This window comes from Pleurodeles waltl, chromosome 1_1 (genome assembly GCF_031143425.1).
Source record: "Pleurodeles waltl isolate 20211129_DDA chromosome 1_1, aPleWal1.hap1.20221129, whole genome shotgun sequence".
NCBI lineage: Eukaryota > Metazoa > Chordata > Amphibia > Caudata > Salamandridae > Pleurodeles > Pleurodeles waltl.
The window spans coordinates 704,155,241-704,171,207 of record NC_090436.1 but is presented as its reverse complement, the minus strand read 5'-3'; the positions used below and the strand labels follow the sequence as shown (position 1 = coordinate 704,171,207).

The 15,967-nt window shown below is 44.1% G+C and overlaps 1 protein-coding gene across 2 annotated transcripts in view; it reads right to left on the bottom strand.

Moving 5' to 3' along the window:
- GRAMD2B (GRAM domain containing 2B) overlaps window positions 1-15,967 on the bottom strand; it is a 424,374-nt gene that overhangs the window by 161,511 nt on the left and 246,896 nt on the right. For both annotated transcript variants that reach the window (XM_069227207.1, XM_069227215.1), the window contains exon 2: window positions 5,727-5,849. In XM_069227207.1, coding sequence (XP_069083308.1) covers window positions 5,727-5,849 — 123 coding nt within the window. The remainder of the gene's footprint in view (window positions 1-5,726; window positions 5,850-15,967) is intronic.

Sequence of the window (15,967 nt, the reverse complement as noted above, 5' to 3'; positions counted from 1 at the left end):
CTTAATCCATAAGAATCAAGGGATGTGTTGAATTAGCACAAAGAACCTGGTAGGCGTCAAAAATAAAGGCGCAGGGGCGAGGATGCATCAGAAAAGCAAGTGATGCATTGCTTCCTTACTCGCAAGTGAATCAGTGCGTTGATTCTTTCTCCGCCAGGTAAGTGATGCGTTGATTCTTTCCTCGCAAGGAAAGGATGTGTCAATTTCTGGACAAGCAGCCTCGGGTCTGTGCAGTGATGTTGAAGATTTGATGCGTGGAAAATCCAGATGCACAGCAACAATGAACCTATGCTGAGCTTGCGGTGTGTTTATTTCTGCAGCTTGCAGGTGCTGCGTCAATTTTTCTGCTGCTATTCTCCAGCGTGTGGATTTTCACTTGGTTCTGCCAGCTTCTCCTTCCAGGGGCCCAGGGACTGGATGTGGCACCACTTGGCAAGTCAGGGATCTCAGCAAGAGAGTCCAGGTGTTGGCAGGTGAAGTCTTTGATGTCCCTGAGACTTCTTAACATGAGGCAAGCTCAGTCCAAGCCTTTGGAGAAAATTCACAAGCACAATACACAGCTAAGTCTGGCCTTTATGCTGTCTAAGGCAGAAGCAACAACTGAATGCCAACCCTGCAAAGCAGACACAGTAAAGAGGCAGTACTCCTCCTCACAGATCTTCTCCTCGACAGAGGTTCCTTTTGATCCAGAAGTGTTCTAAAGTTGTGGGATCAGCCGTCCAATATATATACTCATTTCTGCCTTTGAAGCAGGCAAAAGAAAGACTTTGTAGTGCACAAGACCTTGCCTCTTCCTTGCCCTGTCCCAGCCACACTCTAAGGGGTTGGAGACTGTATTGTGTGAGGTCAGGCACAGCCCTTGCAAGTGCAGGTGTCAGTTCCTTCCTCCCGCTCTAGCCCAGGAAGGCTCATTAGGAAATGCAGGACACACCTCGGCTCCCTTTGTGTCACTGTCTAAAGCAAATTCACAAATAGCCCACTTGTCACTATGATCCAGACATGGATTCAGCAGCCAATGCCCACTTTCTATAAGTGGCATTTTCAAACAGACAATCTAAAAAACAACTTTACCAAAAGATCTATTTTTAAATTGTAAGTTAGTTCAGAGAACCCAAACTCCATCTCTCTATGTGCTACCAATGGGAAGCTACTCTTAAAAGGTATTTAAAGGCAATCCCCATGTTAACCTATGGGAGAAATAGGCCTTGCAATAGTGAAAAACGAACTTGGTAGTATTTCACTATCAGGACATGTAAAGCACATCAGTACAAGTCCTACCGTTAATATACACTGCACCCTGCCCACGGAGCTGCCTCAGGACTACTTTAGGGGTGCCTTACATGTACTAAAAGGGGAGCTCTGGGCCTCATAAGTGGGTGCACTTGCCAGGTCGACATGGCAGTTTCAAACTATCCACACAGACACTGCAGTGGCTGGTCTCAGACATGTTTACATGTCTACTCATGTGGGTGGCACAATCTGGGCTGCCGGGCCATTAGTAGCATTTGCTTTACAGGCCCTGGGCACCTCTAGTGCACTTTACTGGGGAATTTACTAGTAAATCAAATATGCCAATCAGGGATAACCAATCACAATCACAATTTAGATAGAGATCACTTGTACTTTAGCACTGGTCAGCAGTGGTAAATTGCCCGGAGTACCAAAACCAGCAAAAACGAAATCCAGCACACAGTCCAAAATACAGGAAGCACAGGCAAAAAGACAGGAGAAACCATGCCAAGGATTCCAGGTCTAACAATACCAAATCACAAAAAGCATGCTTTGAGTACAATTCTAGCCTTTGCCAAATTTAGTGTAATTCCATTCAGCCAGTTTTCTGTATCAGAGAGAAAAGTTTCCTATGGGAATTAACATAGGAAATCAATGTTATGGGAACTCCCTTTTTACCTGGCCCCTACTTAATGGATTGTAAAGACACTTTTCAAGAAAGAGCTGATGCTTAGGAACTTTTATTTTGGAAAGTTTTGTAAAGAATTGTCAAACAGCCCGAAAGGTTTTAGCAACACAAAACAAATCTCATGGAAACTCTGATTTAACTATAACTACATTGGCAACAGCATCTGTGTAGGATATATATGTGAGTATATACACATCTTTAAAATTATAGTAACGAAGATCTAAATGTGTTAAAAAAAAATAATAATAAAAAAAAAAAAAGTAGAGTGATAAAAAACAGCAAATGCAAAAAGACGCCTGAAAATGCTAAAAACTAAAAACCCAATACATTCACTGAAATCATGAAATGGTTTGAATGATGTTCACAAACATGCAACATTACTGCTAAAATAGACTTTTGGCACGCAAACCTCAATAGTTTGCTATTCCAATGACTCAACACAGAAAGTAGGTTAAAACAAAGGAAACAGTGTCAGTTGAAATACTGCACATCAGTAACATGGTAAAGTGAGTCAAGTGTCCAAGATAAGCCTAGCTCCTGGTTTAGGTTATGTGGTAGTGGTCTCTTAAAAATAGGCTATCTGTAACCTGGAGGTCCTCAATGGTCCTGATCAGCAGCTCCTCACTGAAAGATGACCAAGCTTCTTGAAGAAGGATGCAAGCTGCAAGTACAAAGAACTGACATCAGAGCATGGAGGGAGCATGCTTGCCAAGAAGTCACCACTCTGCTCACATGGGAGAAAGGTTCCTGAGGAACACCAAATTTGCAGTTTGAGACTGCTGTAAAAGGATCAGGGACCCCACAAACGGTTACCAAAACCAAAAAGATAAGGAGGCTTGCAGAGTACTTTTACAACTGTGTCGGGGAAGGCGGTGGGGGTTCTGTGATTTTTACTCTTGCAGGATTCTTACGGTGACCATCTCAAGTTTCCAATCTTGGGCAGACCGATTTAACCAATGAGGTAGGTGTAGATTACTTTTTAAAAACAAAGTTATGAATGAGGTGACAGTATGGTGGTCTTCCAATGGCAGAGATATAATCCAGACAATCTGATTTCTTAGACTGTGTTTTGGTTTGCACAGCCCTCTTGATACGGAGTAGGATACTTCTAGCATGATCTTGTGTATTTCTTGCCCACAACGTTATCAGTAAGGTCATCACATTTTCTGTGTAAGTGAGTGATTGCATGGGCCATTGGACTACCTCAACAAGCCGTATGTCATGACTGTTTGATGTATTCAATCTGGTCTTGGAAACAGAAAGTTTTAGTGCCATTCCTGTGGTTCTTGAACTGATTTCTGACGCAACAAAGTAGTACATGGGTGGTGATTTGGCACCAAGTCCTATTTTGTAGGCCCAAAATCCTTATCCTCCTTGGGGGAACACGGCTAACAGTCAACAAGCAGATGGTGTTGATTTTACCCTCTTCAAGAAGATGTTCCAGTTCATCAAGATGTTTGTCAACTGTGTTGTAGCGCAAGTTTAAGTAGAGACATAAACATGCTCAGCACTGCACAAGACGAACATGCACAAATCTATTAAGATGGTTTAGGTATATTCTTCTATATTTCAGACCCATGTTTTCTTGACCTGTGCCCCTCATCCTGCCAAAACAAAAAAGGGATTCTGAGGTGATCAGATCAGTCAACTCAAAATGTGCTCTTACAACACTTGGCTGTTTGTGCACAGAGAAGAGGTTTGTTTCTTGAACTGTTTTTGGCAACAACCTTGAGAACAATAAAACCATCCCCAACTCAGTGGAGATTAAGGTCACTGATCAAAAAATTACTTCAGAGAGCAAAATTTTGTTTGGTCAATATATTGCTCCATGAAAAGTTTATGTCTCTAAGCAGCTGGCTAAAGAAGATTTATTCTTCTAGTTCTGAATGCAGAAATGTTAAACTGTATGGGCAAGCTTCAAAAATGGAAAACAACTGAATGTGGAGTGTGCTTTAATGCATTTTATTAATGTTTCCATTCCCAAGAGGCATTGAGAAGTCTGTTGATTATTTGTTCAATATGGTTGAATCAGGTTTGCATTGGTATGAGTAGGAGTATTTTGCGCTTGTATAGACAGAAGCATGTACCCTAATTAAACAGGGAGTGATATGTCTGATCAACAGCTGTGGAGGTCATAGTGTAGGTTAGTCATTTCGTTTGTCATTAAGCAGATTTCCACTGAGAGTTACTGGATTCTTATGCAGTTTTCTTTTTGGGGACACCAATCACTTTGTGAATAGTTGGGACACTGAGCATGGATTTGCACACTGAAGAGGTTTTGATAGCGTGAGTTTTATTTTAATTTTAGTGAAACCGAAAGTGTCCACTCTCAAGCAATGTGGAACAGGTAAGAAGATAACTTGTCTTAAAACATACTCAGTCTTGTAAAAAAAAATATATATACATATATATTAATAATAATAATAAGATATACACTGCGGACTTATCCCAACTTTTAGTCTACACAATTTTTTTATTCTTTTTTTGAAAGGCGTTTGTTTTATTTCTTTATACCATGTGTTTTTGTTCAAGTCTATAGACGGACCACAATTTTTTTTCCCCAAGATTTCAGCACAATTGATGCATTCTACTTGACTTGGGAATACTGTGTGAGGAGCATGCCTGTATGTTGCCACTCAATTCAGCTCAAATTACAATGAACAAATCATTTTTACAGATGTTCTAATTACAGCAAGAGATTGGCAAGTATTCACTGCAAAACAAAGACTTCATGTATTTGCCCTCTGGTGCAAAAAGACTAGTTTTGACAACGTGATAAAAGATGTTTAGTGCAGTGCTGCACCCACACGTCCCTAAATCCTTTAGAAGTCAGCTTTAAAAGTACAAATCTTCACAGACAAATGACATTCTATAAGTATGGAGATAATCTATCTACATTGAAGTTTCACAATAATAGGTGAGGTGGCTCGCTGGGGATACAGGGGGCGGGGCACCACACGCAGGGGTGGGGGTGGTGCAGAAGGGCAAATAAATTTTAATTTAAAAAATAATACTAAAACCTTACCTCCATGCCGCTTCTTGCCGTACTGCTCCTCTTCCGTCCTGCAGGCAGGCACAGGCTCCTAGCCTGCCCTGTGCCAATCCAGACGTTGCTCAGAGCAGCGTTAGGATTGGTTGAGAGTGCCCAGACTGGAAGCCTGCGCAGGCTCTCGGGCATGTTTGGCCGGCCTGCAACGAACAGCCAAACACATGCGCAGTGAGGGGAGTGCACAGTGCACTCCCCTCACTGCTCGTCACCCCATGGCCCTGCCCCTTTAACAAGGAAGGGACAATAAATGTAGTTTATAGTCCCTTCCTTGTGAAGGGTTTGCAGCTTCTGCTGCCGACAGGGGTGGTAACGCGCCTTCGCCCAAACGGAGGAGCTGCCACTGTCAGAAATATAAAACGCTGGGTGGATGCTCAGAAAGGTAACGCAAAAGACTGAGGGAGCACACAATCAGAGGCAAGAAACAAACTTATTTTCTGTTTAAAAGACAAAGGCTGTTTTACATATTTCTTCTGGATTTTACCACGAAACTGAGCAAAGAGTACCAATGATAAGGTAAAAAGGTAATTCTTAGTACAGTGCTTTGAGACCAAATAACGGCATTCTAGATAAACTACAAGTTGTACAGCAGTGCTAGCATAAGCAAATTTGGAGTTGAAGTTTATTACTGAACTGCAGAAAATATTAGTCAAACTGAGCCACAACAGGCTCCAAATCTGTTTCCAGGCTAAGTTATTAACTTCGTGAAGTGTGATACATAGCCTATGGGGGGAAGGAGAGGTCGAGGGCTGCAAGCATTACCTTGATATGGAATGTTTCTTCTTGATCTCAAATAATTCTGCGTCACTATTCACAGGATGGGTTAGTGTAGGGTTCAACTTAGCATGCTTCTTTTTCTCATCCATGCCATTTTCTGCGTCTGAGCTGAATGGAAAAAAAGATAACCTATTAAACAATTTACCGCTACAAAATAAAATCTAGACAGTGGTATCTAAGCATAAAGGGCCAGTTCCAATTAATGCAAACAATTTCTCACTCAGATCAACGAGCATTCGCAACCATTTGATTTACTAAAACGAATCCTCCCTACACTATTTTCCGATTTGGCTCTTCACATCGGTTGCTACACAAAGCTGTAAGTGCTTCAGTCTTCTTAGAACTTGTAAGTAAGTAGATTTATTAGTGCTTGGTTAATTAAAAAAACATTGGAAAACAGTTAAAATACATTTAAACAACATAATAAGAAATACAATATCAGTTAAAAGAGCAAGCTATCACAAACGATATTTTAGTGCTGGCTGTAAAAAAGAAACGTCATAATTATGCGCCATTAAAATACTGAGATGGGCGGCAATGGCAGACTATTTCTCACAAAACGGTCTGGGGCATGGCAGGGAGTGGAGCCTAGAATGTCTGACTAATGTCTGGTGGATAATTCTGCCCACAGCCAGGGAACAGATAATATGTCGGAGCCACAGAGCGTGTCACCTTTCCCCTGGCATGAGCAAGATCATTGGCTAGAGTGTGCAAACAGATCGCAGGAGGACTCTGGTAGGGAGTGTGCGAAACAACAGGTAAAGTATATACGTATGTAGAACGGGGCCACAGTGCTTCCCTGCCCCCAGGAAAAAGAGAAGTTCATTAGCCAGAATGTGCAAAGACAGAGGTAGTTCGGAATTGGGGGGGGGGAGGGGGGTGCTTGGGATACAGATGTGTAAGTGCAGCATGTCTTCTCTCCCTGTTCACCACAGTCTACAACTGGTCATGGCTGGATTCCATTTCCAAGGCGGTAGCTGGAATAAGAAAGGTATTACACTGAGGCGGTTCCGCAAATATTTTTCCTTATCTGCATTCGTGAACCCCGTATGGAGATAGGGTTGAGATGACACTGTAGCGTAGCTATGCAAGACAAACCAACCAGGAGCTCTGTCTCCCAGTGTTGCCTTGTCCTCAATTAATGAGATCTGTCTGATGTTTTTATTTACCACGTTTTTAAAATTGGCATTGGTTGAAAATGTTTCCCACAGGTCCTGAAGGCCCAGTTGTATTACTGACCCATTGGGATAGGCCCTAGCGGGAGATTTATCCCTGGTTGTCCGTACCAGCCAGAGATGGGCATACAAATGTTGAACTTCGAGCCATTTTTGAGCAAGTAGGCTTGGCGACATCAAGCAAATGCTGCAGCCCAACCGGCTTATTAGCACCAGGTCATCAGCACAGGGGAGACTTTAAAGTACCAAACCTTCGGACTTCAGGGCGTGAGAATTGCAGCTGTCCGGTATTAATGTCATGTATGCCCAAAAAAAAAAAAGATTGAACAAAGGAGGTGCTACGATGCATCCCTGCTTCAGACCTTTGGTAGGTGGACTGCATCTGGAGAGGTGCATTCCTGCCCCCAACTTTACTTGCACCCAAGTATCTGCGCAGCAGGACCAGTTGCTTCAGAAGGGAAGGCGGAATGTTCCAGCTTGTCAATTTATGCCACAGTTTGCCTTGGTCAATATAGTCAAAAGCAGACCGGTAGTCAATAAAGCAAAAATACAGGGGTAGCTTGGCCCCTTTTGAAGCAAAAGCAAAGAAAGGCCAAAATGTTGGTTGTGGTACCCATGTGCTTACAAAATCCAGTTTTATTTAGCAGAATAATAGATTTTCCTGTAGCCCAATTTGTTAGCCCCACTAAGATGACACTGGTAAAGTATTTAGCCTCATTATCAATGAAGGCTACAAATATGTAGTTTTTCACACTGCTCATCACCATGTTTGTAAATGGATGAGTTTATGGCTCCCTCCATGAGGGCAGAGTTAATTCCTCCTCGAATATTTGTTGGAACACCAGCTCCAAACTCTCTGCCTTATAGAATGCATCCTGTTTGAACAATGCAGGTGATATGTCGTTCAGGCCCGAGGCCCCCCTCTTGTCTTCCTTTAGATATCTTCTTCATAATTTGCCAGTTAGAGATTACAAGAGTTTTGATGTGGCTGCTGGTCATATTACTTGATCTACTCTCCCTTTATCATTGTTTTTTTAGTAAAATCAAACAGATACTCTACTGAGGCTCTTGCTTGGGTTACCTTCTCTGCTGGGTAGGTGAAGTGCTCAAACGGAAATTTGGCCCAAGCTTCCTTGGTTAGATGGGAGCTACCACCTCGATGAGTAGGACGCTGGAGCATATTTATCATGCACCAGAATCGCAAGCTGTTGGTGCTTTTCACATCAAAGAGCAGCTTTATCCAAAGAGAGTCTTCCTTTTTTTAATGACCCAGTTAATTTTTTTCAGACCAGCTTTGAGTTGCTTCAACTCTTGTTGCAAATTACTATCTGGCGGGTGCCATCGTAGCTTTCATAGTGTTTTGTTTTTTTAAATTACCGTATTTTGCTCCTGCTGTGGCCACAGTGCCTACTCCCTCCTCGAGTCAGTTTCCTTATTTTTATCAAGGTAGCATATGTATCCCCTAATACACTTGTGAAGGCTTCCCATACAGCCCCTTTGTTACTGCATATTTCTAGTTGCTGCTGTAATAAATCCTTTGCAGATTCCGAGAGATTGGGGATGAGGAAGTGTATTTAATCCTTTTATTATTCACGGTGTATATAAAACACAGTGCTCCCACTGGTTGATTAAATGGTATAGGGCTCACTTTGAGCATACCTTCTTGGGGGAAAGGGTCACTAATTTCTTTCTCTGCCAGTTGGTATAAAGAGATTTTGTGGAACAGAGGGAAGGTGACAAACGTATAATCTAGTGTTGATCTAGCCGTCGCAGTATATTTTTTTTTTACTGCTGCCATGTTATCTGCTGCAAATAGGTTGTTTAAAGCCCGAAAGTGGAAAAGCCCAAGCTTCTTGGCAGCTTTCTTTTGCTTGCCCATTTTATCTCCCTGGGGTGGAATGTCCCATTGAGACGATTAAGCCACTAAACGTTAGCCATCATCCGTGGATCCAAGTAAATACCAATTAAAATCTGTTAATATGAAGTTTTGTGTCTGCTCCTCTTTAAAGAGCCTTGCTATTTCAGTGACCAATAGATTTGCACCCTTGGCTCCGTCTCTGGGATGAAGATATTCAATTATTACCAACACCTTCAGATCAGATTTTGTCACATCAGATTGATGCTCTGCATTTATTGTGTTTGTTGCAGAGGCCTTTGCATACAGCTCTTTAGCAATACCAATGCTTGCCAGTGATGAATAAAGAGAGTCTTCCCTTGGGGTGGTGGTATCTGGCTCTCTTACAGGCAGGAACGTAGTCATTCATAAAGCCCTGTATGTGGAATAGATGTTCAAGCCAAGTTTCCTGCAGGAGAATAATGGCAAACGTTTGTAAGTACATTAAAACCTGGGTGTCAGTTTTATTTCCAAGGCTACTGATTTCCCAGGAGCATAGATGAAGAGCTTTTGGCATGTCTTACGGGCATTTGTTGTTTTGCAAGATGGGTCAAAAGTTGCTACTTCTACCATTCATTGTGCGCACTAGCCAGGCCCATCCTTGACTTGATGCATCTCCTGAACAGGAGTTTGTATACAGCAGCTGAAAGTTTGATTTGACTCTGCCTTGGGGCCTTACGCTCCGAGTGCATTTAAGTACTGTATAAGTGGCTTTAGTGATTTGTGGTCCTACCTAAATTGACTCAAAGCTATCAGAGGTAAAGGATAGCCCGGGTTATAGTAGGATGTCAATTTCATCCCCAAACGCCTAAGTTGAGCGTGTTCGTTCAGAGCCTTCCTGGCTATCTCAGATGATGCCCATAGCTTTAGTTGCTTCATTTCCCAATGGGTTTCCAACTTGTATAAACTCATTAGAGACAAGTTCAGATTAACTTAAATCCTCCGGGCTGTCCACTGTTGTTAATAAGCGCAATATATTCCCCGTTTAAAATGTTGCGACTCTTTGGATGTATATTAATGTAGGAAAATTGTGCTTTTTGTATCTGCCTGGGTTTTAGGAAGAGTGTACGAACTTTGTGGGCAAACCTACAACTGGACTTAAGATTGCTCTATGTTGTTAAGCTCCCTGACTGTCAGGCTTGCGGGGCCTGAACAAGTTGAATCTGGCAATTGGAAGTGAGATTTGGGGGAGCCGGCCCCTAGGTCTGAAGTGAGGCCCTTCCATTGGGTTCTCCTTCTATTGTCTCTGTATGCTTGTCCAGAAGGGCTTGAGCAGAGATGTCTTGTAAGCAGCTTAACGTTTGTGTGAGAATCCCCTGTGTGGCCCTAAAAGGAGCTTGAATTGTAGAGCCTGCTTGGAAGTATGCAGTGATGTCAGTCTTTATTTCATGGAACTTGGTGCTTTCCTCCTTTGCTTCCAGCTGTAACCAAGCTGAAGGACCAAACCGATTTCATCTGAACTTCCTTTCAAGCTTTCTGTGACTGTGCAGTGCAAATATTGAAACAAAAACAGTGTGACATAAATTCGGTGCCAGTAAAAATAACTTCAACTAGCAACTGCCTGTGGAAAGATCCCCAGAAGACACCAAGAAAGCTAGTATAATGGTCTTGCAACAACTCTTCCACAATCGTGGTGAGTACATTCAAATGACCTTGTGTGACATTTGACCACTTGAGCCACTGGATCCAATCTGTTCTTGTGGGTAGTTCTACTCAACATCTACAACGATTCTCCAATTCCACCTCCTACAACCTACATCCCAATGTTCCTGCCACCACTGCCAACACGTTCCACCTTGCTTGTAAACCCACCCATGAATACCCCCTCCTCAATGACCCCTGCACCATCCTGCCTTCCCTTACTCCTTGAGCCCAACCTGTCTTGCCTCTAACAATCCTCCTCCACAAGCAAACTCAACACCTTCTGGACTCTTTTTGGACTTTTTCCCGCTTCCATATCTTTAGTGATCTTTTCATTGATTCTTGAACTTCTCATTGGGAACTCTTTTTCAGCCTTGGAACTTTGCACTTTTTTGATTTGCCATCATGTCTCAATTTGGAGATGCACCAGTTGGAGCGGTTTTTGTGTTGGAGAGTTACACCGCTGGTCAACTAAAGGAGCTCAGTAAGGATCTTGCCTTTCCCATTAGGCACTCCCCCAGGAAGGAGGAGCTACAAAAGGCACTGAGGGCCTGGGTGACAGCCAAGGAGGCTGGGGGGGCGCACAGACGGGGGGATGAGGGTGAGGAGGTGCACAGTGTCCATAATGTGGTAGTGGATGTACCAGTTATGCTGGGGGGGGGGGGGGTCTCCAGGGCAGGTAGCAGTGGGTCACTAAAGGGTCTGACCCCTGAAGAGCTCCAGGACAGACAGGCAGAGAGGGCTCACCAGTTGGAGTTAGAGAAGTTGAGGATGAAAATTGAGAGGGAAATGGAGAAGAGGAAGCTGGCCATAGAAGTGAAGAAGCTGTTCCTGGCTCATGAGCTTAGTTTGAGGGAACTAGATCAGAAGAGCCAGTCTAGCAGAGACGGTGGCAGCAGTACTGCAGTGCAGCCTGAGAGGAGGGTACACATTCCTAAGGACTTAGTGAAGGATTATAAGAGGGAGTATGACATATACTTGTGGTTTAAGGGGTATGAGTCTGCTCTCCACATGAACATGATTTACTAGTAAGTCCCTAGTAAAGTGCACTAGAGATGCCCAGGGCCTGTAAATCAAATGCTACTAGTGGGCCTGTGGCACTGGTTGTGCCACCCACATTAGTTGCCCTGTAACCATAGCTCAGTCCTGCCACTGCAGTGTTTGTAGGTGCAGTTTTAGACTGCAAATTCGACTTGGCAAGTGTACCCACTCGCCAGGCCTAAACCTTCCCTTTTCATATATGTAATGCACTCATAAGGTAGGCCCTAGGTAGTCCCATGGGCAGGGTGCAGTGTATGTTAAGGGTGGGACATGTACTGATGTGTGTTACATGTCCTAACAGTGAAATACTGCTTAATTCAGTCTTCACTGTTGCAAGGCCTAGCTCTCTCATAAGTTAACGCGAGGGCTGCCTTTAAATATTATTAAAGTGCAGATTCCCTTTGAGAGTAGACAGAAATCTAGAGTCTGGGGTTTCTGAACTCACAATTTAAAAAGACATCTGTTAGTGAAGTTGGTTTTTAGATTGTCAGTTTGAAAATGCCACTTTTAGAAAGTAGGCATTTTCTTGCTTATACCATTCTGTGACTCTGCCCGTTTGTGGATTCCCTGTCTGGGTCAGTTTGACAGTTGGGCGGTTTGTGAATCCCCTCTAGACAGTGAGACAAGGAGAGCTGGGGTGTAGGCTGCATATCCCGATGAGCCATCTGCTAGAGTGGAGGGAGGAGTGGTCAATTATACCTGAATGAGCTGTGCATGCCCCCTCACAATGCAGTCTCCAATCGCCTGGTGTGTGTCTGGGGCCTGGCCTGGGCAAAGCAGGATCTTGTGAATAACTGTCCTTTGAAGTATGCCTACTTGAAAGGCAGAAAGGGGTATAAGTACTGGACCCAAAACCCCTGAAAATTAGGTAACTTCTGGAATCAAGAGGAACCTCTGCCAAGGAGAAGCTCTGAAGAGAAGTGCTGGTCCTGCTTGTGACTGTGCTTTGTTGGTCTATCCTGCAGTTGCTGCTTCTGCCTGTGAAAGGGGACACAGACTGGACTTTGCAGTAAATTTCTGCTTGAGAAAAATCTCCAAGGGATTGGACTGAACTTGTCCCCTGTTCTGAAGTCTCAGGGCCATCAAAGACTTCCTCTGCCAGCACCTGCACTCTCTGTTGAGACTCCTGCCCTGCCAAGTGGTGCCTAATCCAACCCCTGGGCTGTTGACAGGAGAAGCTGGTGAGAAACCAAGAAAACTGATTTCTGACAACTCCGGAACGACGCCGCAGCCGAATCCCATGGGACCGCCTGCAACCAAAGCCGTGGTCCTCGCTGGAGTGAAACAACCTCACAGGCCCAACTCCATTGCAGCCTCTCTGAAGTCCGTGAGTCGGTGGAAGTTGCCGCACCATGCCATGACCGCCGACATCGACTCCGCCCAAAGTGCGTGGATTCAACACTTCACACCAACACTGCCTCACCTACACCGCTACGCAGCAAGGACCCAACGCCTCTTCGTGACGCCTCTGCTCCTTAGCACCGGAACTGATGCCACCTTGGATCCAGCGACACCGTGATCCCAGACTCCTTGCACCGCCTTGTTTTCAAACTTCACTAAGGTACTGTACATGGGGGTCTGCGTGACTCCGTGACCACCGCCACTGGCGTCAGATTTTTTTTTTTAGATTCATGACAAGCAGCTTGACATTTAATTAAATGTAAAAATGCATAAGATTTTCATTTATTTGTCAAGTGTGTGATAAGTTTATATTGTTATTAGTATTAGGACACCTGCCTGGATGGAGTAACCATATGAACATAAGTCCACGTAAACTGCAACATAATCATACCTGCTTTGTATCGTCCTGATAACGGCCCTGGTAAGGATTGAAACCAAGTCGAACAATGGGTGAATCGGTCCTCACATGAAAATGCCTTTTGCTCCTTTATTTCACTGGCATATGTACCCGATGGACTAGATGCTAGAAAGATCTATGTGGAACCTGTTCATTACAAACTCCACTCAGGAGATTCCCAACACAACTGCTCTATTCTTTTGAACCAAAAACAGTAACATTAAGCAGCACTATTCAAAAACAGGACTGTATCTTGATATTAAAATAATAAGTGCTATTATTACCAGACTTAATAGTACTCATTTTATCAATATCAAAAGCCTGTCTGGCCAAAATCTGTAATGAGCAGGTTATATTAGTGGCTCCAGCCAAGGAGTCACATTGCTGGTTTGTGGAAGTTAAGCGTAGCAGAAACCCAGAAGATGATACCATACTGAGTTGCTTGCTGGGAAGAGAGTGGCTCACTTTTCTCCACCTTGCTGCTCCACTTTCTATACCTAAGGGCTTCCTCGGGAAGCCCATGAGGGAGTGAGTTGTAATTGACCAGATGTCATGTCTCTCAAACATGGTCAATGGTGATTCTCGACATGCTTATCTTTTTGTGAAAGTCCATTACCATTTCCTTTATTGCCTTTCATGGAGTTAGCACAGCCAGATAGTTCACTAGCCTAAGCGCCCTAAACTGGGCAGCTGTTCCACCATCATTTTTTTCAGAATTATTTTTACTATAGCTTTGTTGCCTTTTTTTAACCATTAACACATTATATTCTTCACACATCTACAGGATCAATCAGGTATGGCAATTCTAGTGAAGACATTCTATGAAATGCGTACTGATATACTTCATATCTCTTGATTCAGGATTATCACGTTATACGTTTTACATGTGTACAATGTGGGTCTATGCTAGCTAAAGTGTCTCTCGGCTTAACAGAGTACAAAGACAGATTGCAATTAGAACAGTCATCCCATAACCACAATCTCCTATCTGGTAAGCAGGACCGTCGGATCAACAAGGTTTGAATGAAACCACTCCTCTGTGGCATAATGAAGGTAACAGCATAGTTAGATTCAACAAGTAACAATAATAAGAATTTCAATAACCAGAGCCTGCTAACTACCTCCCGCCCCTTATACAACTCCCCCCGCCGCCCACTTAGCGCCTCCTCCTGGATTTCCCCCGGCTCCCCTGTTTGCCATACACAGAGGCTCACCACAGTTCAAACTGTCTACACAGGAGGAATATCTTTCACAGCATTAGGAGCCTCGACCCGTGCCCCAAAATGATCACTTTTTGAATGTTGTTCCCCTAGGTGCTCAAACTATCATCAGGTGTGTCCTGTAAAGATTCAAGTTCAGTACGCATGGTGTCCCAGCTAGTAGCTAAAGGATACTTGTGCCAACCTAACATCCTCCCTTCGCAGTGCCAACCCCCTCAGCTCACGCCCAAACCAGAAAAAAGAGCACAGCCAAGCCCTCGAAGGCGGAAGTTCAGACGCCTTCCATCTCCTACTGAGGAGGCGTTTTGCTATTGGCAAACCCAGGTCCATGAAACATGTAGTCGCTTTGTGTCTCTTAGATCTGTGGAATAAACCCAATAGGCATGCCTCCCATCCATCTAAATCTGGGTGCGTCGTGCAGGTTGAAAGGGAAGTAACTACATATTGCCAGTAGGCCCCTAGTGAGGGGCAAGACCACATCATGTGTAGGAGGTTAGCCACAACCAACGTGCATATAGGACAGGACGCATCCATGCAGTGAAAGTACCTATTTATCCTCTCAGGAGGAAGGTACACCCTGTGGAATATATAGAACTGAATCAGGAGGAAGCACTCATTCCGTGGGACATGCATGGGACCCGCCTGTGCCAACTCTCACTCCCTGTCCGTGAAGGGTCTAGTGAGGTCGTCTTCCCAGCAGGCGCGCAACTCAGCATGTGTATGCGTGGTATGAATTTGTAGTGCGCTGGTCAGCTAACGAACCAGGTGTGTGCCCCGACCCATAGCCTGCAAATATTGGACCAGTAGGTGGGTTGGGAGTTCTCTCGAAATATCTTCCCCCAGTGAAGGGCCAATGACGTTTTCAAGGAATTATATAGCAAAAACTGACCCACTGGTATCCCAGTCTCTTCCACCACAGTGTCGAAGGGAATCAGTGTGCCCTCTCTATACAGATCCCCTAGTGAGTGTATACCAGCTGTACGCCATGTCTAGTTCTGCTGTCGATGTAAAAGTGATATTCCTAGTAGTACCCAGTAAAGGCAGCGCTGACGCATAAGGAGTCATCAGGCGTGTAATCTTTAAGCTCCTACAATAACAGCGGTGCGCCAACCCTAAAAGAAGAGAGTTTGGTACCCTGGTATGTGTGTTTGGGTGGAATAAATGAGATAGGCTAGCCAGTGTCCACTGAGGTCACGTCGTGGCAGTGTCCGACAAATTATGACCCGAGAGCCAATAGGTCACCCATTGTAATTGTGCGGCCAAATAATAGTGTTCTAAATGAGGCACAGCCAGGCCACCCCTGTTCAGGGGCGCATATAGTTTTGCCAATGCCACCCAGCAGCGACCATCATCCGAGATGAACTCTCCCGGAAAAACTTCATTGGTATATAAATGGGTAGGTTGGAAAAATAAAATAAAAGACAAGGAACAACTATCATTTTCAGGAGGGCCACTCG